This window comes from Poecilia reticulata, chromosome 1 (assembly GCF_904066995.2).
Source record: "Poecilia reticulata chromosome 1, P_reticulata-male-v2, whole genome shotgun sequence".
Classification (NCBI taxonomy): domain Eukaryota; kingdom Metazoa; phylum Chordata; class Actinopteri; order Cyprinodontiformes; family Poeciliidae; genus Poecilia; species Poecilia reticulata.
Genome location: NC_088830.1, coordinates 31,379,693 through 31,407,001, shown reverse-complemented (window position 1 = coordinate 31,407,001; position 27,309 = coordinate 31,379,693). Strand labels below are relative to the sequence as shown.

The 27,309-nt window shown below is 39.4% G+C and overlaps 1 protein-coding gene across 2 annotated transcripts in view; it reads right to left on the bottom strand.

Annotated features, from left to right (window-relative positions):
• The window catches only part of coro2aa (coronin 2Aa), a 41,086-nt gene that overhangs the window by 11,928 nt on the left and 1,849 nt on the right, over positions 1-27,309 (bottom strand). Inside the window, exons 1-2 of one of the 2 annotated variants that reach the window (XM_008422989.3) lie at positions 9,139-9,445; positions 1,212-1,412 (exon numbers count right to left, since the gene is read on the bottom strand). In XM_008422989.3, the coding sequence (XP_008421211.1) occupies positions 1,212-1,412 (201 nt within the window). In that variant the 5' untranslated portion in view covers positions 9,139-9,445. Of the gene's footprint in view, positions 1-1,211; positions 1,413-9,138; positions 9,446-27,309 lie in introns of those variants that run through there. The other variant, XM_008422982.3, reaches the window with a different exon arrangement.

Sequence of the window (27,309 nt, the reverse complement as noted above, 5' to 3'; positions counted from 1 at the left end):
AAAGAAGAGCTCTGCACCATAAATCCCTCTAATCTGGAGATAAACACAAAACTCCCCCAGTCACCTCAGGTTTTTTTTTCCTTGATATTTTGTAATAATGACTGATGAATCTCGCTGGGGAAAAAGTGCAAAAGGGGCAACATTCTAACCTGCGAGAACGAGGAGGAGTCGATAAAAATGCTGATCAAACTGATCATAAAATATCTCACCACAAAACGGGGATTTAGTTTGTGATTAAAAATTCACACCGTTTTAACTCCACTGCCCTCCAGCTACGACAGGAAACTGGGGAATAAAACCACAGCAAGAAACTTTTACGGTTTTCCACATTTTTGAGCAGAAATCGATAAATTGTGACACTGAAATGTCAAGAGGGGAGGACTAATGAAACATAACGAGTATTTCTTTAAAGCTGTTGTATATAATTTCATGAAAACATTTTTCTTTAAACTGTCACTATGTCATGACGGTGCAGTACGAGATCGATAATCCACTATTTAAAGAATCCTTCTCCCACTGTCATCCAGAAACAACCAGGATTTTTGGAATTTTGGTATTTTTAAAAGACCAAAATGAAAATAATTCACACAAATAAATGACAAAATCAGAAAGATTTTTCCAAATCAGTTTCTTTCAATAAAAACTTGTTTTAAAAAAACTGCAGATTGTGTCTTGTGAATATTTGGTCAAAATATGTTTGGTCTTGATTCAGTGAAGTTACTCAAAGTGGGAAAAGAATCCAGAAATATTACTCAAGAAAGAGCAGTGATGCTTCCCAATAACATTTCTCTAATATGGGTAATAAGTACAGCATGGTAAAAATGCTAATAAAAGCACATTTTTACAAAAAGGCAACATGAGTAAATGCAACCAGTTAAAACCCAACTATCTCCATCCACTCTCCCATAAAAACCATCTTTCTTGAGTACTTGACTAAAAGTTATTCTCAAACAAACCTCAAGCATTTATCGAACGGCTGCATCAATGCTGAGATTAAATTAACGGTGCTGCATGACTTGTACAGACGCCAATCTCACAGATGCTTCCAGCTCTTTCATCTCAGATTTTTATGGACAGTCCTTTGTAATTATTAAACTCGCTCTGGTTCCATTTATTCAGCTCCCATCCGAACCGTTCGTGAATTTATAAAGCAGGACAGGTGCAGCAGCCGTCCCCTCCGTGTCTTCCCAGCTAAATCGGTGCAAACTCACATGGTTGACCGACAGGACCAGGAAGGCTCCGCCCCCGGCGCACTCCGTGATGATGGCGACGAAGCGAGGGTTGACGGCGCAGAAGTGGTTGTCCTGGACGCTGCGTGTGATCGGCACGCCATCGAAGCAGTTCTCCTTAGTGGCAGCTTTCCCGAACACGTGGCGAAACTTGGAGCTGCGGTACTGAGGACGCCATGTCATCTGAGAGGAGGAGGAGGAGGAGGGAGAAACATGGAGGTCAGAGAGGGAGAAACGACGCTACGTCTGCTTAAACCACGAGTCTACAAAGACATTCACCACCAATTCAAACATGCCATTTGTTAAAGTTTAAACTCTAAGAAATTCTGATAATAGATAATTTATTGCTTCAAATGGAATTTAGGAAAATACTCAACTAAATAAAAGATTCAATTTAACAGAGTGAAATTACTTTTCTGACACTTTTTTTAGTCAATTACATCAGTAAAGGATGAAAATGTTCAGAAACTGAACAAAAATAAGTGCATTTGTGACTGAGTGATAAATCAATTTTGTTGATTAAATTAAATCTTAAACATACTAAACATGTTTTAAAAACAACTCATCAGTTCAGTCAGAGCAATTAGGATAAATAAAGAAGCTGTCAGAAATAACAGGTTGACTAGTTCGGTCAAATAAACTGCAACAAATTTAAATGGTTCAGAAAGAAGAATCCTAAATATAAAATAAATAAAGCACAGAATTAGACTGACTTATGGATCAGGACCGATACCTGATCAAGACTTTTTCCAATATCAGGACCAATACAGATATCGTTTTCACAACTATACCAAAATATTGCAATACTAATTAAATTTATTTAAAAACATTTAATTTCTTCAACTAATTTAAAAAATATATTGTTGAAATAAATAAAGTAATTTTAATTACAAATAATTCTAAAAATGTATAAATTTTTGGATAATCTTTGTTTTACTTCAGATCATTTGCGATCGAACAAATAACTCAGCACTTAAACCATGATGGCAGAAAAAGCCTTCCTGAATCCTGAGGCTCTTTTTAGCCCATTTCCTCGACTTGCTGGTCGATGCATATGTTGTTACAGAGAGAGATGAGAGGCTGCGGTCCACCGGGACGAGCCTCGGCCAGCCGGCATGTCTGCTCTGCCGCCTGCTGAAGCTCATTACTTATGAATAAAGGGTGGAGGCCGACGTTAACGAGATGCTACGGCTTTAAAAAAAAACAACCTGCAGGAGAAACGGTCAGCACAAGGTGTGATCTCATCACAACTTTCTGTTTCCAGACAGATCCAACAATGACCTAATTCTAATGAGCAGCTCTGATGATGATGGCCAAATAAATAAAGGTTAGCCTGATGGTGGTGGTGCTGACAGGACGAGTCCGGCTAAAGGAAAAGACACGCAGCCGTGACTTCATGTCTCAGTTTAGGCTTCAGCCTCTCACCTCCTGGCCTGAGGGCGTCAAAACGAGCTAACCGCTAACGCTGCGCCTCCATGCCTACAGAGAGCTGCACAAAAACGTTCCTGTCGGCTAAACCTTCAACACAACCGGACCGGCAGCGCCGACAGAAACACAGATAAAACAGCAGCAAACATCTTTGATCTCATGAGAGTCATGAATCTGGCTTGGTTTTATAAAAGAAAAGCTTAAGTAACATCATCATCACATTTAGTTTGATCCAAAAGTTTAAATCTCTTTTCTCTACATTTTGGTAATCTTATAATCCTCTGAAGTTGTTCTGATGGATTCTTCTCCAGGTCTTTCTGAGTTTATTTGGACTTCATTTCCTCTAATTCAGGCGTGAAATGGCTGCTAAGCCCAACGGATGAGCAGCTGTTGTGTTGACAGAATAATTTAAATTGAGATTCACGTCTTTGTTTTTGATGGGTGTGGCGTCTCCTCTGCTCCCCTCGGCATGCACAGCGCTGGAATAAAAACAGCCTTCAGCTTGTACAGATGCTGATCTGAGAGCTTTATGGACCTTTTTTTTTAAATTACAGAAATACAGACAATTTGGCAAGAAAATCCTCTTCATTTAAAATAGTAAAAGTACAGAAAAGAGGCTTCCTGTCTAATAAACAGATGAGGTAAAGCAGACCGATCCATCAGAAGAGAAGAGGAGGAAGATCATTTTCATCAGAAACGGAAATTTAAAACGGAGAACCGTTGTTTGCTTATCTGAAGTCAGAATTTGGATCTGAAAGGGAACAGAGTCCAGTTCAACTGGTTAAAAACCAGTGAGATCCCAGTTCAAAGTGAAACCATGAAACTGCCATGAAGGATGAACGGATAACAAGTTATTTTATTAACAGATGATGAATGGATGAATAAACAAAGAACCAAGTTGAAGGACGCACAGATGGATGAATGAACAGACGGATGGATGGATAGATGAATGATCATCCAACCAAATAGACATATAGATGGAATAACACCTGGACGGATGACCAGATGGATGGATGGGAGGATGGATAAACAACCAGGTGGATGGATGAACAGATAAATGGATGGATGAACAGATACATGGATGGATGAACAGATAACCAAATTCTGTCTGTCCAACTAGAGAAACCCTTCATCATCTTATATTAACACATGGAGCTTCATTAGCCTTTAATCTGCTGTAAACACAGATTAACTAGATTATTAATCAATAAAGTAACAACTTCAACTCAACTTTGGAGGATAAAACAAAATATCAGGCAGAAAAATCATAAAGTGATCACATATTTCCACCTGCTGCGCTCCAGCCTAACCAACAAACCCTGAACCAACACTGAAGCTAAGCTTAGCATCTCCGGTGTCCGTTCTGGACGGCTCCATCTGATGATCCGTGTCAGATAAACGCCCAGTTTGCTGCATGGGGTCAGATCTGCTCTCATCAGCAGTCATGTCCTGCTGAGGCTTACAGCAGCAGCAGCTGATCGTAATCAGGCCATTGGCAGCTGCAGGTCCACGGCGGATGCTGACGACCCAAACGCCGACCTGCCTATTTATACACCGACGTCTTGCTGATCAAACGCCGGCGAGGCGCGCTCGGTGACAGCAGGAAATTTGTTTTATTCCCAAGAGAGAGAAGAAACGGAGACGCTGTCTGTTCTGCTGGAGGGAAATGTATTTTAGTCGTGTTACGGGGCTGTAAAAAAAACCACAGCAAGCAGTCGTAAAACTGAACTGAAAACACAGATTGGATTTACAGAATGGTGCGAAAATATTTTTAAAACAAACTCTGATTTTACTAAAACGTTCCTGAAATCTGTGAAAGAAGTCTCCATCGGGATTTCTTCAGGACTTTCAATCGTTTCCACGACTCGGTCAATAAAGTACAGGCGTAAAGAAAGAACACCATCTGCAGAATACCATCTCCGCTGCCTGGATATCGAGCTGTTAGCATGTTAGCATGACCGTTGTCTTATAGCAACAGTCTTCAGTCAGAGGCTTCTTGAGATTCATTGCAACACTGACTGCTACTGGAGATCCTCCATGCCCTTAGCATCACCATCTATGGCGACTCTTTGAATTTAATTTTCCTTTGGGTAAATAAAGAGTCTTTGAATTGAATCAAGTCTCTACTTTCGTCTGCCTCATTAAAAAACATTGTTCTAGAAGTTTTTACAAACCTAAACAGGGTTTCCGTAATCTAAATTAGCTAAATGAGAGTCTGAGACGTTTTTGGGGTTTTTTCCTGCCTTTCCTCTGATCTTGGACTAAACTTTATAGGATTTCACACCCAGGAAGCTCATCAACCAGGAGCCATGAAATGTTTCTCCTCTTGTAAATAAATCTTCCTTAAAGTCATTGCTGATGTCTTTCCATCTAGAACAAAATGCAGTAAACGGACAAAACAATTTAATTCAAAAATGAATTATTAATCCCAATTAAATAGCAACTCCAGCTTCTATAATGGTGCTCATGGTTGCTTAACCAAACTCCTAGCTTACTGCCTGTTCAAAGTAATGACTCAGCACTATGAAGCAGCTGGACATACTCACCTCTGCCTCACCTTGGCTGACACTCCTCTCTCTACCTGTCTAGACTACTGCTGGACTTTTTCTATTCTGGTCTGTTGCAGATCTGGAAGTACAATCAAAACCTTTAAAGCCAAAGTCCAAACCGCATCAATTTGTCAATACAGCAGGAAACGTTCCCGAAACTTGTGACAGGAGCCACGTTACGACGGCGTATTACGGCCGTTAAAGAGAGAAACAAGAGGAGTAAACTTACTAATTTTCTAGAATAAAGTAAGGACAGAAAAAACAAAAAAACAGAAGTTTCAACAGTTGAAAAGTTGCTAGAAAAATATGTTTGAAATTAAACTCAGATCTGAGAAAAAAAATAAAGAAATTAGATTTTTTTTTTCAAGTTTTTGACATTTCAAACTCAAATTTCCAATTTTTTTTCCTCAAAGATTTTCTTAGATTAACTTGAAAATTATTTTTTTCTAGCAAACTGATGGCTTCAAACTCAGAAATTTACATTTTTTGCTAAAAACAATTTGAGATTAACCTCAACATTTAAAACATATTTTTTTCTTCGCACTTTTAATTTTCAAAATCTAATGATCTAGAAAAAAGAAATTTCTGAGATTAACCTCAAAATTAATTTTTTTCCATCGTATTTTTGACTTTTCTAATTCATATTTCCATGTTTTCTTTTTCCTCCAAAATTTCTGAGATTAACCTAAAAATTTCTTGTAAATTTTCAACTTTTCAAAATCAGAAATCTCCTCGTTTCTCTGAAAAATTTAGAAGTTAATCTCAAAATCTTCTGATTTTTTTCTAGCAAATTTTAAACTTTTCAAGCTCACAAATTTCCTTGTCGTTTTCCTCACTTTTCCCAAGTTTTTGGCAGAAATGTTCAAGGCTGTGCCTCTCCTGACTGGAGGTGGGATGTTTTCCCAACTCTCAGGGTGAAATCCAAGACGAGGAATGCACAGGTGTGAACGCATGTCGTGGCGTATCTGCACACAGGTATGAATGGCTGCCGCTGCCTGATGTCGTCCACACCTGACAGCTTACAAACTGAGCGGTAATAGGATAACAGGCGATAATCCCAGGCTGCTTCATTACAGCAGGGAACACGTTTGAGGGGATGAGACGGGATAAACGTCTGCATGTACCTGACAGAAAACATCTTAAAGCTCAGTCATGCACAAAACAATCGCAGAAATCCCACTTTGTTTCAATAAAACCCTGGAAACGCTCAGCTACTCTCACTTCCTGTATTTACGCTCCATTTCTTCAGTTTGGCTCGTGACAGATTTTATTCTGGCAGTTTTACTGCAGAGTGATTTAATGACAAGACAAAGCAGGGTAATGATTAGCGAGCGCAGCCGTCTGCTGGACGGGGCGTGGAGCACCTGAGTGGGCGCACAGCAGGGAACAAACTTCCTGCTTTCAAGCTTTCATTCATGTTCGATTAACACATCTCCACCTTTTCAACACGTTTTAACCCTCATCCACCATCTGCAAACATTTCAGGAAACTCGGTACATTTTTAAATTGCTCCACTTCTCTTATCTAACTCAAAGAAACACGCCTTATGAATGTTTGACGATCGCCAGCAACTCCCAGCAGCTCGCAGCACAGTAGCGGCTCGTCATTCACGTCCTGAGTGACGTGGAAATCGGCCCACTCAACGTTGGCACCATGTTTGACCAACACTTCAGGGGGAAGAGAATCTCATTTTTTACAACAGAGTTTTAGGGCCGAGTTAAGAAAAGATAATTAAATAATTACAATAAAGTCATAATTCAAAAAAAAAATGAAAATAAAGTTGTAATAATACGAGAACTGAGTTATACGAGAATGAAGCTGTATGACAGCAAGTTGAAATATAAAAGAATAAAGTCGTAATTCTACAAGATGAAGTCATAATACCAGACAACAAGAAGTCGTGATTATACATGGAATTAGTTGTAATATCACAAGAATAAAGTATCAAAGTCAAAATAAGACGTGTCAGATATCAACTTTCTTGTATTTTTATATCTTTCTTCTGGTAACATTGCTCCTTTGTCATTACTTTCACAATATCACTTTATTTATCCGTAATGTAAAAAAATATTTAAATCTCTGGGCCTATTTGGTCACATTTCTTAACTTTCTTAAATATTAGCAGAACAAAACGCTTTTCCATCTCTGACAGAACAAAACATCTGTCGTTCTGGGAGTCTAAAGATGACTTAGTTGAGCCGTCTGCTCCGGTACAGCCTGCAGTCAGCCACTTGCAATCATAATCTTTTAGTTTAGCTGACCTGCAGTGCTCAGCAACGTGTGGAGGAGGGGCAGCCCTACATATGAAAACGTCAGTGACAGCTGGACTTTCTGTGACATTGAAATCAGAGCTAAATTAAAATACATTATTGTAAATCAGAAAGCAGGAATCTTCAGGAATCAGATGCGTTGTGGTTGAGATTAAAAATATAAATCAAATTAATTAACGAAGGAGAACGAGGAATCAGAAATCATCCGCAAACTGTCGCCAAAAAGATAAAGAACCAAATATTAAAAAACACCTTCAACAAAAGCAGGTTTTCATCATTTTCCACAAATAATATCTCAGAAGAAAAAGTCTACACCATCTTCCTGCAGAAGCTGCATGTTTCTCTTTATTTTAAAGCTGAAAAATGGAACATTTATCAGATTTCAGCGATTCTAAACATGTTTTATTCAGTTGGACTGAAGGTAAAAACAGATCTTAAAGGTCTAAAGTGCAGATCACGAGTTTACTCCTCCATTAGCCGTCTCTGCACAAGCTTTCAGGCCATTAGCTGCTGAATCTCATCACTGATGTTTATGAAAGTGATTCCACCGAAGCTGCTTTACCGCAAGTCGACAAGACGTGAAAAAATAAAAAACTCAGACACCCGACAAGAGATGGAGGTGAGTTGGAGAAATTAGCCAATTCTTGATCACGACAAATGACAGCCGTTCAAACTAGGGATGCACCGATTACAGTTTTCTGGCCGATTGCTGATCACAAATCTTTAAAAAGTCAATTTTGGTCGATAACTTTTTTTATTGCTAAACATAGCAAGGAAGCTGCTGAGCTGTTAACAGTTGGGTCAAACATGAACTGATGGGCCGGTCCATCAGTCAAACCTCTCAAACAGGCAGAGCAGAAAAAGACAGTGGTTGATTTTTAGACCTTTGCTCAGGTGGATAAGATCGGCTTCACATGCAAGAATCGGCCAATCAACAATCTCTTAAGGAAATCGGCTGGCTGATAAATCGGCTGGCTGATAAATCGGCTGGCTGATAAATCGGCTGGCTGATAAATCGGCTGGCTGATAAATCGGTGCACATCTTGTCCAAACCACCGCCTGCATTTTGAACACTGCAAAAACACAAAATTACAGCAAGTAATTTTAGTCTAGCTTCTAGTGCAAATATCTTAGTACAGTTAAAATTAACTTACAAACTTTTTCAGCAACATATGAGCTTGTTTTAAGCCAATAATTCCTTAAAGTTGATGAAAAGTACTAGATCAATTGGCAGATTATTTAACATCTGCCAATTTTCTCATGTTATAAGTAAAATAATCTGTCACTTTTTTATCAGTATTAAGGAATTAATGACTTAAACAAGTTCCTATATCTTGCTGAAAAGTTACTTGTAATTCAGTCTGATTTCATTTCAAACTACCAAGACATTTGCAGTAGAAACTATACCAACATGTGTTTTTGCACCCGCTGACTTGATCAAGTCGTTTGATCGTGAGGTCATTTGCTCTGCTCTTCATATTAACAATACTTAATCATAAAAAACAGAAAACAGAAGTTGAATAAAAAAAGAAAACGAAGCCTTCAGCTCATCTCAGACATGCTCTAAAGTTTGAATCCTGAGGGAAAATGAGTAAAAACTTGAGATGACACTCAGACTAAAAAGGTCTGAAGTGTGAAAAATGAATGTCCTGCAGCACTCACCCTGCTGAGCGAGTCGTCAGCGTCCGGAGGAGCAGCGGCGCGTCCCGAGGTCAGAAAAACTCACTCCGGTTGTCCAAACAGCAAAACCAAAAAGAAAACAAAACGGCTGGCAGAGGCTCGACTAACGGATCGACGCTGCTGCCAAAAACTCAGACTCTCCAGTTCAAACTCCCCCGTTAGTCCGGGTTAAAACCAGGGGAGAAGGTCAGTGTGTGTGTGGGTGTGTGTGTGTGCAGCGGGAGGCAGAGTGCATGTGTGAACAAGCAAAGGGAGTGAGCAGGATATGTACACTCCCAGAGAGGGAGGCGACTGAGAGGAGCAGCAGGTAATCACACTCAGTCACTCCGCCGCAGTTAACTCAACCATTTACCTAATCAGAGAGAGAGAGAGAGAGAGGGAGGAGAGAGAGAGGGAAGAGAGGGAGGGAACAGAGAGGGAGGAAGAGAGAGAGGCAGCAGAAAGAGAGAGAGGGAGAGAGAGAGAGGGAAGGGAGAGGGAGCAATTGAGAAAAAAAGAGGAGAGAAAAGAAAAAGGAAAGAGGCAGACACTCCCTCTTTACTCTTGTTGCGTAAAAATCAAACATTCCTTTGTGTGAAATATTTGCGAGTAAAAACTGAGACGTTTCATCTCTTCTGTGTTCAGATGTTAAAAAGGTTAAAAAAAAATAATTAAAACTTTTGTTTTGCTAAAATATTCAAACCCCTTTATCTTTTCCACATTTAGTTGCATCTAGGCTGAAGCGATTCATCGCAGGGCCGGCCAAAGCTTCTTTGAGGCCCTTAGCCGATTTTCATTTTTGGCCCCCCCACACCAACATAACACACCCGCTAGCATTAGCATCGTTTATAATTAGCTTACACCGTACAAGTGTTATTATTGCAGTTCATTTTAAGCTTACTGGAGTAGCTAACAAAATGTATTTATTTTTTCTCGCTCTCTGTGTCAGCTAAGCAATAGAGACCTGTTGCCATAGCAACTGACTGACAGCAGCTCCACTAGCATTTCCCACACAAACAGCAGAACATTCAGTCGGTTACAGTTTTCTGTTTTCAGGCTTGATGTTTATGGCAGATGATCGTCTGAACACAGCAGGTGGTCGATTAGTGAATTTGAACTCCTGCTCTACTGATGGTCTGTCAGAGTCGCTGTCAGAGAGGTCGACTTAAAAAAAAATGTAAAATGAATTCTGCAGCACATCTACATGCTAAGGGTGTCAAAGTCAAGCTAGCATAACTGACCCACTACCCTCACCATTTTTTTAAAAAACCAATACCGTTTCCTGATCTTGTCACCTACTTGTCACAGAGTTGACCATTAGCAGCAAATCGCTCTGTCCCTTTTCCTATTAGCAGTCGGTAGCGGCTAGCGGCTTTTGCCCTCCAGCTGAGAAATCAGGGCGGGAACCTTGCATGTGTGACTTCACGCCGCAACATGCTTATTCCACCTTTTCAACTCTTTGTTTCAGTCCGGATCGACTTGTTCAGTCTGAATCCAGGCTTCAGAGAGGCTGCAGTAAGAGGTTAACTACAGAAAAGGTTTGCAGAAATGTTCTTCCATCTGAGAAATCTCCCGCAGCATTTCCAGACAGATCAGCTCGGATATAAACTGTAAACCTGAACATCTGTGTTCAGTTTCAGCCCGTTTGGTTTCTCATGTCCTGAGGGAACATCTGTAAACTTCTGTCAGGGACTCGTTTGGTGACACGTCTCCCAGATCACGTTTCCATCTGCAAGATAAACCTGTAAACAAATCCTCATACTGTCGCCTTGCAGCAACAAACACAGCTTACAAATAATGACGACTGAAAGGCTGAAAAAAAAACTCCTTAGACTTCTGCATCATTAGATGGACCAAAATATGAATTTAAGTGGAAATGTTTGGTACTTTAAGGATGAAAAGGACAATAATTCATACAAGTAACAAAAATAACAGTTTCTTTCAATAAAAAAAACTTATGAAACTTTAACAGACACTGCAGGTGTGTGTCTGCTGAATCTTTGGTTAAAACATGTTTCATTCGGTGGGTAAAAAACTATCAAGAAATTTTACTTTAGAGTAGAAAGACTTCATTAAAAAAATACTCGAAAGTAAAAAGTACAGCGTAGTAAAAACTAAAAGTACAGTTTTCCAAAACAATTAAGCTGAAGCCGATCTGGGCCTCTGCTGGCGTGCAGGAGGTCACGTTTGTGCCGCGGCGATCATTGATCCCCTCGTTAGGCCAACATGTCAACATCCAGCTCTTCCACTCGTATCGATCCGGTTAGCCGCTAAAGCTAACCGTTACATAACGGGTCCGTCCGCTTTGGCGCGACGGCTGCAGCTGGGAATGTGAAAATAAGAAGCAAGTCTGTCAAACACCACAGCTGCTTTAGTTTTGATGAAATATTTCTGCATTTTATCATAAAGTAAAAGGTTTGAACTGTCGGAGAAAAGATGGTTTTATATTTGGACTTTATTTGGTACCGGGACTTTGGCACAGAATAAATGTTTCAGGTTGTGAAACAAAGTGGAGAAGCAGCTAACACTAAATATCAATAAAGTTTAGGACAATAAGCAATAAATAAAAATGATAAGTCAAAATGAGATCAATAACTCCCTTTTGCATGATTTATCGTTTCTCTTCTCTCTTTCAAGCAAAAACTGGATGTTTTGGTTTCAACCAGTCTTTGTTTTGAAGGATAATTTAATTTACAGACTTCATAATTCACTTTATTTTATTTTTTGTTGATTTTAAATGATTAAAATGTCTTCCGGCTCCAGGGTTAAATGTTCATTACAATATTAAGCTTATTGGTCTTGAAGGACATACTAGCATTATTATGTCATTACCATTATGTTACATGAAAATGGTCTCAGAAACAACAATATTACCGTTTATCTGAAATTATCGTCCAGGAAGATTTGTGATTGTGACGGGCCTAATGAAGACCGATAACTTTTTGACCCAACAGAAGCGGCCAAGTCCTCCGGATGCATCATTCAGCTCTGCAGTGGCCCGGGAACCAACTATTCATTTAAAGCAGACCCATTATGCAAAATTCACATTTTACACATTTTTATGTTTCCATTTGGGTCCGAACTGCTTCTGCATAAAGGCAAGATGCTGTAAAACAAAACAAACCAATAAGTTCATGTTTTTTGGTGTCTGGAAAATGAGTTGATTCAAAAACATCCTGATTGTTGAGTCACGCTGCACCGTAACCTAGCAACCCCAGCCAAGCCAGTTGCCTAGCAACTCAAGCGGCATTCCAGGATGTTTGGGCGGCTGGTTTTACGTCTGTATGCGCTGTACAATGGCTGCTGGAAAAGACAAGTGTTTTGTTGTTGACTCACCATCCAGGAACCATTTTCTGCATTCTTGTTGGTTATGCAGGAGGCTCCAAGTCTGCTTTTCAAAGGTGTACAGTCGTATAAATGCACATCTGTTTGCAGCCATTTTCATGCTGCGTGTGAATGTTGAGTGGCCAGCGGCAGCTTATGTGGATTTAAAGTGACAAGACGTCCTAAAACAGCTCAACTAGGACAGAACTGAAGAGACTGAAATCTCATTTTCTAAAGAATATTTCATGCAAAAACTGTAATGAGCATGATTTTTATAACCCATAGATCTATTACAACCTGTTCAAGACTGAATAATAGGTCATATTTACTCCATCTAAAAGCTGCAGGATGGTAACCCAGTGATTGGATTGATCTAGAAGCTCCAATAGAACCAGAACAATTTATGTTTGTAGTTGCATTGATGAACAAAATGAAGAAAATTTCATTTTTTTCCAGTTCAGTCTCATTATATTCAACATTTCTGTCCTCTTGGAATGCAATAAATGCCAAACCGATTAGTCTATAACCCGGCCATGTTCTGACAGGTTCTGATCCAGTACATGCACTGCGGTGCCAACTCAGCTTCCATTCCACATTTATGCCTCAGTGTTTGCAAACAACATGCGGCATAGCAACGCCGCCGCATCATTCCCACCCAGCTGCCGTCAGCACAGCAAACTGAGGCCGAGTTGCATCAGGAGCTTCACAGAAATACACACACGCTGCAAAAACGGAAGAAAACAAGAGCATGCGAGCTGGAAATAATGACAAATTTCACATAAAAACAATCAAAGTCCATCTGCCATAAAGCATCTCTGAGATAAGACAGAAGGTGGCCTCCACTATCAGTTTGGATCATTTTCAAAATCACAACATCCAATAAACACGCCGAGCTTTCAACCAGGAAACAGAGGCGTTCAGTCAAAGGTTCAAATAAATAAACATTTTATCTGAGCAGATAGGAATTTATGGCTCTTTTGTTCCAGAACCAGAACCGTTCTGGGTACCATGACCAATGAAAACGGGTCAGGAGTCCCTAAGGCTTCCAGCTATTGATGAGACATTCACAAATGATTTGATTCCTTTGAACAGTTCTTTTCTGTGAATGACAACTTCATTCTACGACGAACAGGACAGAATGACAGATTCTGTTCAATTAAAAAGGCAACAACAAGGCTCCTCTTTTAGGTGGCTACTAAACAGTTTGTAGATGTTAATTCATCTATAAGCACTTTATAAGTCATAAATAACTGCTTACTATGCATTAATTAAGAGTGATAATGAGACTAAATGCTAAGACAAATTATTATTGTGCTTACAAATGAAATGTTTAGTATAAACTTCAAATTAAAATACAGATTTGGCTCATTTGGCGGCCTTAATTAACGCATAGTAAACACTTATGATTTAGACATGATTTATTAACTATTCATCCTTAAGGAGAGACTTATTGGTACCAATTTAAATTAATTTAACAGGTGAATAAATAAAATAAGCACACAAATCACCACTGCTCATTTTGTTGTTGTTGTGCGTCATGGCGGTGCTTTTCGCTCCTTCTTGCTTTTTGGTCGTTTATAGTTCAACCATTAGTGCTTTATTAGTTATAATAAGAGCAGAAGAGGATATTAAGCAACTTTAATACACTTTTTTCTTCTACGGTTTGTTATATTTTTATAAATGGCACTTAAACGTACCGAACCCTCCGGGGGGGATGTGTATTTATGTGCGTTTATTAATGTACCCGTTGGTCAATGTGGCATCTTGAATTCTGCTACTATATCAGGCTTTTTGTAAAGGTTTTCCATGTAAATATCTTGTTAGTGAGACATCTTAAATTTTCATCATTTTCCTTTAGGATACAACAAACTTGGAGCAAAATGCAAAGGCAAAACAGGTCAAACATGAAGTTTCCATCCCTTCCAAGACAAACAGAAACTTTCCAGAAAAAGGGGCAAATAAATAAATTCTGTTTGGACTATTTGATTCATTTTCACAGGGTAAATAAAGGGCCGTTTTCATGCAGTCTTTACACAATCAGTTGATTTTTAATCAGTTTTCTGCACTAGAGTTAAGAACATATAAACATGTTTTCACTGAGGCTCTTTAAAAGTATTTGCAACTTAAAATTGACATTGACCAGGTGGATTTACTAATTTATTGCTAGGAACATAATACTTTAGGAAATCTTTACATGTCTTTGTACTTAGAACATTATTTACTTAATGCAGACTTTCTGCGAGTTTCATCCACAAAATGATTTAAAATAAGACGATATTGCGAATAAAATGGTTTGACCCTGGAGACTCGGCTCTCTTCTCTGGGTGAAAGCAGGATGGAGATTTTCACGGCGTCCTTCAGTCTTGGCCGTGTTTTGACTGGGCAGCACCTGGTTTCCCCTCGAGGCCGTCGGGTTTCAGCTCTGCTTCTCCTTTTGTTCTGCACGCGCCCTGCGGTCCGACAGCACAAACAACGCTCCGCAGTTCAAATGTACGTTTATGTGAGCAGGTGCAGCAGTCAGCAGGTGAAGCAGCTGCAGTTTACGCAGGAAGCTCCATGAAAAACGGGAATTTTACGAGGTGCTGAGAGTTTTTCTAACTTGACGTTACTGAGAGTTTGCAGTGCAGCGAGTTTTTTTCTGCTCAACATACATTTGCATGGTTTTACCTGCGTTGTGGTTTTATTGCACCACTGTGCAAATCAGGAGCCGCACCTGTCCAGAAGCAAACAACAGAGCAAACCTGATCAGAGGACATGGAAAACATGCGATTTATTCTGACGGCTTACATAAACAACCACTTCAGGTTATTAAACCATTCACACGTTCTGATCAGTGCTGGGAATGTTTTGTGGACATTATGTCATAATGTTAACAGTTCCCAAACCGAGGTGCGAGTCCCGCCTGGAGGGGATCAAGGCTCATTTCTTTCATTTCCCCTCCAGGCAAAACAGATGTAATATTTTCATATGGTTATAATAAATATCCATCCATTTTCTTTACACCCTTGTCCCTCAGTGGGGTCGGGAGGGTTGCTGGTGCCGATCTCCAGCTAATGTTCCGGGCGAGAGGCGGGGTCACCTGGACAGGTCGCCAGTCTGTCGCAGGGCAACACAGAGACACACAACCATCCACACACACACTCACACCTAGGGACAATTTGGAGAGGCCAATAAACCTGACAGTCATGTTTTTGGACTGTGGGAGGAAACCGGAGTACCCGGAGAAAACCCACCATGCACAGGGAGAACATGGAGACTCCATGCAGAAAGACCGGGGCTGGGAATCGAACCCAGAACCTTCTTGCTGCAAGGCAACAGCTCTACCAACTGCGCCACTGTGCAGCCCGTTATACTAGTTATTTGCATTTTCTCAAAGTGAACATGTGGAGTGTGATTAAAAACAAGGAAAGAAGTCAAAGAGGCAAACTTTCTGAAATTATTCGCTTTAAAAACAGAAAAGGTTAAAAAGTTACGTTTTCAGAGCATCTAGTATAAAAATACTTCTAGTTACACATCAAGTATCAGTTTCAGGGTTTTTAACGTGAGAAAATGTGTCTGATGGTTGTAATTAGTCCAAATGTTTTCATCTCTTCATTAAAAATAGTAAAAAATTTTTTTTAAAAAACAGGAAAGTGGGACACATTTAGAGGATTATTTCCCCCTCAAGAAACTAATTGAGCAAGTAGGTGTTAGGAAAAGTTAAAAGTAAAAAAAATGTACAAAGTTTCATTAAATCTATGGTTGAGGTCAGAAGGTTGTACTTTCATGATCCTTTTTTCCTTTTTAACTGGACAAATTTAGCCAAATTTCCTCTAAATCTGAACAAAACAGAACAAATTTCCTCTGAAACAAAAGAGGAAATCTGAGATCAGTTGCAACACAAACCAAAAAAAGAAAAAAGACACAACAACAAAAGTATTTTGATGAAATATGTTCAGTCGCATTGAGCAAGCCTGCACACGAAAAACTAAGAGATCATCACTTCTTCATGAATTACAACATCAGAAACCAGAAACAAAATGACTCAACACACTGAGAGCGTTTTGCTCCAGTCGCGTGAAAACAGGTCAGTTATCGCGTGTAAAAATCTGTTTCCGACACACAAACCAGCTGGATGGGAACGCCGCTGCTTGGGAAATACGTTTAGGTTTTAGGAGGAAGCAGACGGACGAACTCCGGTCAACTTTCTGCTCCTCCACCGTCCACTGGAGCGAGTCGAGATGCAAATCCGTAGACATGACGGTAGCAGAGCACCTGATCATTTAATGGTCAAAATATTTCACGGTATTAAGACAAATGCTTAAGTGTTGATCTCACCCTCAGCTTACATTCAACATGACTCACATGTCTGCGTGTCCGTGCAGCACACTTCGTTCCTTCACGTTTGATTCATTTCCTTTGGAACGCGGTCCTGTTCTTCATCATCATCATCATCACACCTTCACCCACCTGATTACATCAACTGTGTCAGCCAATAAACCCGAACACCAGAGGAGACTTTAAAAAGTCCAAACGAGACGCAGACCAGAGCCAGAAATCGACTCCACGCCCTTAAAGCCGAAACACGGTTTCAGGCCAAACGGAAAGGAAAGCAGCATTTCACCAAAACACACAGATCTGCATCTGAGCAGATCAACAAGCTGCAATGTGTCCAAAATTATTCGTTTATCGTTACTGTACAAGAAAACAATGAAATGTTAAAACGGCAGCTCTCAAAGGAACTGCATTAGACCATGACAGCTTCAGTTATTTCAGATGGAAACTAAAGATCAGGCCAGAAATCTGGGAGTAGTGATGACCTCTGACCTGAACCTTCACAGCCACATGAAGACACTTACAAAGTCGGTCTTCCGTCACCTGAAGAGCATTTCCAGGATGAGAGGTTCAACGTCTCATCCAGGGTTTATCTTTGAATATTCCAACACTAACTGAGCTTCCTTTACAAATGTGTGGAAATCTGTCAGGATTCAAAGAAAAGCAGAAAATCTCACAAATCCGGTGTTTTCATTAAATAAGAAACAAAGTCATACGTGAATAAGTCTGCTCACACAGATGTAAACCGTTAATTCAGCGCTCAAACATGGTCAGCTGACGTTTTACTCAGGCCTTGGAGCAACAAGCTCCGCCTTCTTGGTAGCGGCTACGTCTGCAGTGTTTTGGGGAAACGAACCTGTTTTTACAGGACAGTAATGGATTCAGTGCATTCAAATGACTCAGAACTGGTTTGTCTTTGATTAAAGAATTAATCAAACTAACATCCTCCAGCTACTTCCTGTCATCTTTACGAGTAGCAACATCCGGCTGTCGATCGTGTGACTCGTGAAATGAGAAAGAAAGTGTCCACTGGAGATTTGCGAAATAAACCAATTTCATACGACTGAAGAACCTCATACCAGCGCCAGAACCTTTTGCTGAAAAATGAGTTTTTTTCTTTTTAATCGGCATGTCTCCATTAAGCACTTATTTTTCAAAATGTCAAATTCCACAATTATCTGGCCAATGGAAACACAGCTACTGCCTTCACAGGTCTGTGTTGTAAAGAAACAACAAAAAGACACGATCCAAACGCTGCTGCTGGCGTTCTGACTAAAACCAGGAAGGTGGAGAACATCGACCAGCTCTACATCGCCTAGCTCTACATCACATCGCCCAGCTCTACATCACGCCGCCCAGCTCTACATCACGCCGCCCAGCTCTACAATCCTTCCTCCGGCTCCCTGCAGCTCAGAGGATAAGACTTTAAAATGCTCTTAGTTTATAAATCACTGAATGTCTTAGGACCAGAATACGTTAAAGATTTGCTGTTGTCATAGCAACGTTCCAGACCAATCACATCTTCTGGTTCTGGATCCAGAACCAAACATGGAGAAGCAGCTTTCAGCTTCTATGCACCACAAATCTGGAACAAACTTCCTGAAAACTGCAAAGCAGCCGAAACACTGAGTTCCTTTAAATCTAGACTAAAAACCCACCTGGTCAGAATTGATTTTAAAACATAAATGGATCAATGCGTTTGGTGTGTTTTCATGATGGTTCTGGATAAAATGTAAAATGTTTGCTTGTTTCATAATTGGTTAGGATTTTTTTTGTATATGGTGTGAAACACTTTGAAATGATTTGTTCCTGAAATTCTGTACAAATAAATTTAACTTAAAAAAAAAACATGAGACAAAAACCCATCATCACCTTTCCTTTCATTTCTCTGCCTGCTCATCCAGTTTGTAAAATCTCCCATTCATCCCCAAAATGTTCTACTCGATATGAACGTTTAGATTTTCTCCATTTTATAATCTCAAATGTCCTGACAAACCAAACAAACCAAAACAAAAACCAAGCCATCGTCACCTTTTCTCAAAATGCAACAGCCGAAACCAAAAGCAAAATCTGTGCATGAGTCAAGAGTCTTCCGCTCACACAAACCAGAAATTTCGACATTTTTTTCTGCAGAAGTCTAAACCTGAAAACATTTTTGTGATGACGACGTGTAGAAATGTGTTTCCAACCAACCCACCGCTGCTTAGGAACTCTGCTGCTGCTGCTGCTGGCAAAACGTTTTGGCTTCAGGAGGAAGCAGACGGATGGACGGATGGATGGACGGTCAGAGTTTCTGCTGCTGTTAGGTCGAAAGTTACCATTAAAGTCACCGTTTATGAATGCAGAAACAGGATCTATGTAAACAAGATCTAGGGTGGAAATGGATAAAACAAAAAAATTAGAATAAACTCATTTATTCTGAGCTTCCGTCTGTAAAGTTAGTGAACAATAGAACAGCAATAATTTGCGTGTTTTATATATATATGTCTATTTTAAATAGTTTTCCCAGACTAAATAGTAAATATTTGGCAGACTAAATATTTAGTTTGAATACTAAATAGTTTGAAGCAATTTATTTCATGAGGAAGCTAACTACTTAGCTCCAAACTAAAATGGAAAAAATGCTTAATAAGTTTCAACTATCTAGCTACTTATCTAGTTAGAAAGTTAAATATTTAGTTTACAAACTGGCTCTCAACTAAATATTTTGACAGTATTTAAGTGCAGACTAAATATTTAGTTTGAAGCAAGATATTTCAGGAGGAAGCTAACTACTTAGCTCCAAACTAAAATAGCAAGAAAGCTAACTATTTAGCTTCAGACTATTTAGCTAGGCTTGGGGTTAGATGTGTGTAAATCTGACCCAGATTGGCCAACATACATTATTTTGTTCTCAATTAATCGTTTCTTATGTGGTGAGCAGAATAAACCAAGCTCAGCAGAAAAGCTAAGATTTTCCAGATCGTGTCACTTCTTTGCTCCAGAGAGACGAGAACAACGGCTGGGTTTCTGTAATCTCGAGTTAATCACGTCTGCATAAAGCTGCTCCCCTGACAGCGACGGCTCTGCAGAAGACGATAAAAATATCCAGCATCAAAGAACCAGGAGAAGAAAAAGGTAAAATAGATGCAGCTGCAGGAAGGAATTAGGTCTGTGGGTCTAAATTTAGCTCAGCCGTTTTTGCTGCAGAAATAACCGGCTCCAACATATGCATAATAAATGACAGAAAACCTGATGAATTAGTAATTATCCAGAGAGTTTCTCCCGCTGGCCTAAAACGATATCAGCGGGTCATAAGTAGTGACTGTAGTCAAGGTGAGGAGCTGGAGGGGATTAGCTTAGCTTTTATATAAACAGCTCACAGCCGTCAGATCGCTCCCAGTATTTAACCGCATCAACATGCAGAGACCAACACACATTGGTTCATTTCAGGCCTTCGCAGAAACACAATCAGATCCAACGAAGCAAAATAAACAACATGAACCTTTAACATCTCATCAAAACAGCCCGTTATTCTCCTAAAAACACTAAATCCTACCAAGTAATTTGGTCGAGTTTCAACTGCAAATCTCCTAATCGACTTCAAATAAGACAAACGTTTTCAATAAGATACAAGATTTTGTTCTAAATACGAAATATTTTCATTGCTGTTCTTAAAACAGCAAGAATTTCCACATAACTTTATATTTTGGTCCGTCTGGTGATGCCATTTTTAAATATGAAGTGATTATTGTTTTGATCAGTTATTGTAGATTTTTTACCAGATACTTTTTTTTTTTTTGAGTAATTTCTTGGACGGCTGCTTTTTACTTTAGTAATTTTTTGGTTACTCTATCCACCTCTAGCAATGGATAAATGTAAACGTTTTCCTTTCTGAATCAAGAAATATGAAACTTTTTACATTATTTAATCTTTTTTGGCTCTCGTTTGCTCATGTAGCTTCCAGCATCTTTCATTAGACATGATGTCATTTTATGAGGCCATAAATTAGAGAAGTTAGACAGCAGAGTTTAATTAAAGTTTTCAAGTGAAGCTTTTTGTAGCTGCAGTCGCAGTGTTACCAGAATAAACTTCTGATTTTAACCCAGCCCTCTGGGTCGGTCCGTTGTTAACAGGAACACAAAACATGTGAAGCTTTTCTGGTCAGTTTCAGAATTTCTGCAGTAAATTAAAAAAACCCACCAAAGTCCAGCAGGACCGGTCCAACGTTTGGGTTTTTCATCGCAGCAGGTAAACAATCAATAAGTTAAAACCACAGCGGAGCAGGTTGACCACCAACACTCATTAATAATGGATCAGACTCTGCTGCATAATTAAGACACAAACGACATGTACACAGCTGTCGCCACCTCAGCAGGAATCTTTAAATATTTTGTAGGAATCAGTCATTTAAGTTATTTTTTTTATTGGTTTTTGCTGACAGAGAATTTGAAATATTCATCTTTTTTCACCAAGCTGTGATTTTCTTACCGTCACAAATACTTTCAGTATAAAAACCAAAAGATTTGACCTTTTACACACCAATTTGCATCTCACTCATGTAAAGTTTATGGTGCAAGAAAACAAAAGTTTACATTTGTTGGCTTAGAGAATTATAGGGTGTAAATGGAGCAATTTTCCTAAATTAAGACATTTTTGGCGGCTAGTCAAGAACCGTTTCCCTAAGCAATGCCAGTACCTCATCAGGGCTATAACCTCCATTTTTATATTTATTCCTGCAGCTACAACATTCAGTTGTTGATGCATTTTATGTTAAACTGTGAATTAACAGACGCTGGACAAAAAAGGAAGAAAAACTACAAACAGATTGAAATAAAAAAAAAAACACAAAATGCAGAAAGATTTAAAATCTGATCAAATCAGATGTAAAGACGTTTGATCCACCAGAGGACACCGGCTCTCTGCTCAGTTCCATTTTTAAAGTAATCCCTCCATCTAAGCCCACGTGGGCGCGGATTATCCTCAGACGGTCGGACAGATGTCGCGTCAGAAACGCACCGGACCGACCCGCTGCGGGGCGGCGCCGAAAACCGAAAGCTGGCCGTGAAACTCCGGCGAGTCTCGGTGTTAAAAGGTCGTTAATCCAGACGACGATACCTGCAGAGGCATGGAGCCGTTTGAGGAAAATCTGTTTTCAGGACAACAACCAGGGTCAAAGGTCGCATGCAAATCCGGCTGTTATGCAACAGCATTTTAGGATTTTCATCCAATGTCAGGATATTAAAGAAACCATCGTTTACATCCATCAGCATATTGGTAAAAACAACAACTGGTCTTTAGTCGCATTAAAAATAAAATTACCAATTTGACAAGATGAAACTGCAAACAGCTTCTGACCTGGAGAAAAGTCCAGATGCATCCAAACACTGAACTGAGCTGCAAAAATAAACTTGACTGAAAGTTTCAAACGTAGATTTTACGACTCAGAAATGCCACCGTCAAGATTTCTGAGTCTGAAAATCTTCTGAGTTTCTTCTTAATTTTTGTCAGTTTCAGAAATGTTCCTGTTTTTTCTAGAAAATTTCTGAAATTAATCTAAAACATTTTTTGTTATTTTTGACTTTTCTAGCTGAGAAATGTTCCTGTTTTTCTTGAAAAATTCTGAGATTAATTTCAAACTCAGTATTAATAAAGTTGGTGTAAAAGGTGTGAAGGTTTTTCTGTGGCACATTTTTGGTTAACTTACGATTGTTCTTTCTTCACTGAAGTTACCTGAGTATCCAGAAATTTCACACAAAAGAGCATCAATAGTTCATAGTACCATTACTCGAGTAAAATGTACATTACTCCGAAAGTAAACCTTATGAAATCGTTACTCCAGTAACACTCATCGCTGCGTCTTGTGGAAGATCAACACCTGCAGGATCAGAGTCTGGGAAACAAAGGCAAAGCAGAAACATGACATTACCTCATGCAGCTGCAGGCAGTTTCTAATTAAATCTGCACTACAATCCAAACAGGCGAATGCTGTAAGGAAAAACTCGCAGTCAATAAAGATTCATTTGACTTTGCTGTGAAACACGTCCAACCTCATGGCCTCCTCCAGCTTTTGTCTGCCTAACCCAGCAGTTTGACTCAAAGTCGCTTTCTGAACTGTTCAGGCATGAAGTCGATGCGCTCTGTTGTGTAAACATCATAATTGGAATATGGTCCCATTTAAAATCCGGGTTAATTGTGGGAATAGTCCCGACGTTGCAAACCGAGGGGTTTCCCCAGGATGCCGTCCAGCCGCTGCTGCGTCCGGTTTGACCTGACCTCCGGCGGCGGGTCGGTTTGTTCGCTGAACCGATCCCCGCCGGGGTTTTGTGGTGCAGCCAGGCGCGGCGTGGATCTGAACGCAATTAAATGATCATTTCCCCGTCGATTGCTGCGCAACACGGATGACCTCATAATCAGAGCCCTGCTGCAAAACAGACGCTTTAATGTGAGGGAAAATAAATCTGAGGCTCAGGTAATAAAAAAATCTACATTTCTTTTATTTGAACGCAATCTGACCTCATCCTGATTACATAAACCGATTATCTTTATTGCTTTATGTAATCTGAGACGTTTCCCTGAAGATTTATTGATCCAAATCACTTTAAAAGACGGCAAGACAATAAAACAGCTGAGACGTTAAAAACAATGTGAATAGAAGAGAACTCACACTCTACTCGAGTAGAAATACTTGTATGAAAAAATACTGAAATAAAGGTAAAAGTTTAACTGTTTTACTGAAATGAAAGTAGAAAAGTACAAGAAGTAAAAAGTAGTCTAAAGTATTTACCTTGGGGCTAAATGTTTTGTTAAGCTTAGTTGCCAAGTATATCAAATATTATTGCTAACCAGCATGTGTTAGCAATGCTCGCTAATGGAATGTGTTAGCACTGGTGCTAAGTGCTAAATACTTAGCACCAGTGCTAAGTACTTAGCACAGTACGTAGCAGCCGAACTACCCATTTAGTTTGGTTGCTAAGTATATCAAATATTATTGCTAACCAGCATGTGTTAGCAATGCTGGTTAGCCCAATGTGTTAGCACTGGTGCTAAGTACTTAGCACCGGTGCTAAGTACTTAGCACTGGCTGCTAAGTACAGTGCTAAGTACTGGTGCTAAGTACTTAGCACTGGTGCTAAGTACTTAGCACAGTACTTAGCAGCCGAACTACCCATTTAGTTTGGTTGCTAAGTATTTAGTTAGTTGTTAAACGCGCGTTAGCAACATGTTGGTTGGAATATTTACCAACTAAATATTTGGTTGCTAATATTGGCCAAGAACCAGAACCAGCAACTAAACAAAACATTTAACTCCAAAATAAATGTCTTGCTTTCTTGCCAAATATTTAGTTTGTGAATTAAATATTTAGCTTAACGCATGAATGAAATGGTGAAAATATGACCATCCCCAACACTGTTCTTCAGGCTAAATAACAAAATATGACAATTTTTTAATTCTGTAATCCATAATCAGATTTTTGTGCATTTGACCAACTGATCGCCGGCCGATCGATGATTTCACGTCACATCAGGCTGACAGACACGTTTCAGCGTCTCAACGCCGCAGCTGAATGTCCGCTCTGCAGCATTCCTGTAGCCATTATAGGAGCCGTCAGGTGAATAAATAATCTGAGTGACAGACAGATGTCAAGATAACACAAAAACTTCCTTTTCACGTCAAAAGAGAAAACATTTGCGCCGACATTCTGAAGAAACGATCCTGAACACAGCAAACCGCCCAGATCACCGATTGGACAGAGACTGGGAATCTGAGGAATGTGTGTGATGGCGTGCCAGAGGCGCATGTTGGCGTTTCACGGCGTAACGTAGAAGTGCAACAAGATTTTATTAGAAATTCTACAAAAACTCATCTTTCTTTCACCATAAGACTTCCTGGAAAACAGTTTAATATTCGGGTTATTCAGAGCAGCGGAGATAAGCAGCCAGGCCGTTAGTGTTTGGCAGACAGTCAGGAGTTCTGGTGTTGCGCCAACTTGGACAGAAAGTGTTGGCCCGACACCTCCTGAACTACATAATGATTCGAGTTACTCAGAGCTGCTCAGGTTGGATAATAAAAGGCAGGAGGATAAAACACCCCTGAGGACTTCAGCGCCACGCAAAACTATTTACACCGCCTGCAAGTTCCTGTGTTTAAACGCAGTAAAACCAGGAAAACTTAGCCAGGAGTCTACATAATAAACAAAAGGAATTAATTATTGTAAACTGATGGAAAAATGTTGCATAGGATTCAAATTCTGTTTCATAGATGATCTGGAAAGTGTGGCATGCATCTCACCAAATCGATACGTAGAAGAAATTACGAATGAAAGTCTCAAAGGGTGGTATAAACTATGTTTTCCAGGCACATAGAGACATTTTATAGCACAATTAAGTAATTAAATTACCTTCTGTTTAAAACAAGCTGATTAAATATTTCAAAGAAAATTTACTTCCTGATTTAATGCCTTGAAATTGGGCCTCTGTCTCTTTAAAACCTTCTGCTCTTTCTGAAACTCCACCTTCAGGAAGTCATCGCATCATCACTCCTCTATTAACCCTTTCATTACGTTTTTACCTCATTTAGCTCAGCAGTTCCACCAGGTGTTTGCTAGTTGCTGCTGGCTAGTCTGAAGGAGCTGGTTGGGGAGGAGCTGCGCCTTGAAGGCGGAGCTACGTCCAACACAGCGTTTTTCACAGCTGAATGGTTGCCATGGAGATTAAAGAATTTCTCAAACATGCATGGAAGAATCAAATCAACACTTCAAGTTTGTTTTTGTTGAGGAAACAACATTAAAACATGAAGTAACGCTAAAAATTAAAAAGTTGACGTTAATTACTGCTGCCGGCTTTGTGTCCCTTCCTGCTTGTCAGACTGGATGGAGATCATCTGAGCTCATCACGTTTCAAACTTGTTGGTTCATCATAAACACAATGAAATGCACTGAAGTTTGTCTTTCTTCTGGCCGGCGTGAAAATTTGCATTCGACCACAACTGAGCAGAAACCGACCGCGTTTCATCTCCTGACATAAAACCTGCAGGCAGTATCTATTTCTTAATTTCTATGCTAATGTCTTCTAAAGTTTCCTCACTTATGCAAATTTTTGCAACTAATAAAACTTCTCAAAAACTCAAAACCCGAGCAAGAGATTCAAATAAGTTGTAAAGCCGGGATTCTAAGGGGGAGCAACTAAAGATGCGTGGATAATTGAAACTCCCTCTAAAATCTTTTTTAACTACCTATTTCAGTAGTTCACACCAAATTTACCTTAAAATGCATCGACAGTGTAAACTACGACTCTGCACTGTTAGGACCAGTGCAGATAGAAAAGACAAAATATATTTGAGATTGAAAAATTAAAAATTTTCTAGAAAAAAAAAAAAACCCCTTAAAACTTTAGATTAATCTTTCAAAAATATTTAAATAAGAAAAAAAAAAAACTTAGAAATTTGGATTAGTCTGAAAAAAATGGACATTTGAGCTTGAAAAGTGGGAAATTTGGTAGAAAAAACCCCCATTGAGATTAATCTCAAGACATTTTCTTGCCTGTCAGGCTGGATGGAGAACATCTGAGCTCCAGTTGAGCTCCTGAAGGTGAAAATTTCCTTAAAAAATAAATAAATGAAAGAACATCGTTTTGAACAAGGACATTTCTGAGCTCCAAAAGTGAAAAATTTGCTGGAAAACTTTGAAATTCTTAGATTAATCTCAAACATTTGAGTTTTTTTCCTGCAAGTTTTCAACTTTTAAAGCTCAGAAACTTCCATATTTTTCTAGAAGATTTCTGAGATTAATCCCACAATGTTTTTAATTTGAGAAAAAAATCCCTCCTTTCCATCTACGTTGGCTCTAAAACGCCGCCATAGGAAACCATCATATTGTTACCACAGGAGCTAGTTTCACCCCAACTAGAAATATGCTGCAGGTAAATATAAAATACTGCAGAAGTATTTTGTTAAATATGTAAATTACAAAGAGTTAACCCTGAAAATATCTCGGTTTGTACATTTCCTCATGGTGAATTGCCAAAGGAGAGCAGAAAACCAGCAAAACGTCTTTAAATTGTGGCCGTGCACCGTTACACTCGGCTCATTAAGCACAGATCTGTCCACTGGTTTGTCCATTGTCTCCAGTTTGTTTACATTCAGACAGCAGAGTGAAACAATGGATGGGAAGCATACAGCGACCCAGTGGGGGGTCAAAGTTCAGCCACATACTGTAACCCAGGAAATGCAACTTTTCATGAGCAGAGACGCTGATGATGCAGACTTTCATTCCCCCTGGCCAACATGTTGATATTTTTGACTGTTTAAGCTGCAAGATATATTAAAAAATGTCAAAACTAACCAGTTAATCTGCGTTTTAGTGAGTGCAGTAGATCCACATGACTGCATGTCTTTCCATTTTCAAGCCAACAACTTTCTGAAGTTTTTTTTGCCTCTTTTTGCAAACTTTCAGCCTAATCTGTGCAGCCAAATATGAGAAAATACTACGTCTGCTTAAAGATGAGAAAAATCAAGAGTAAAAAAACAAACTAAATTTAAAAAAAAAAATCAACGTTG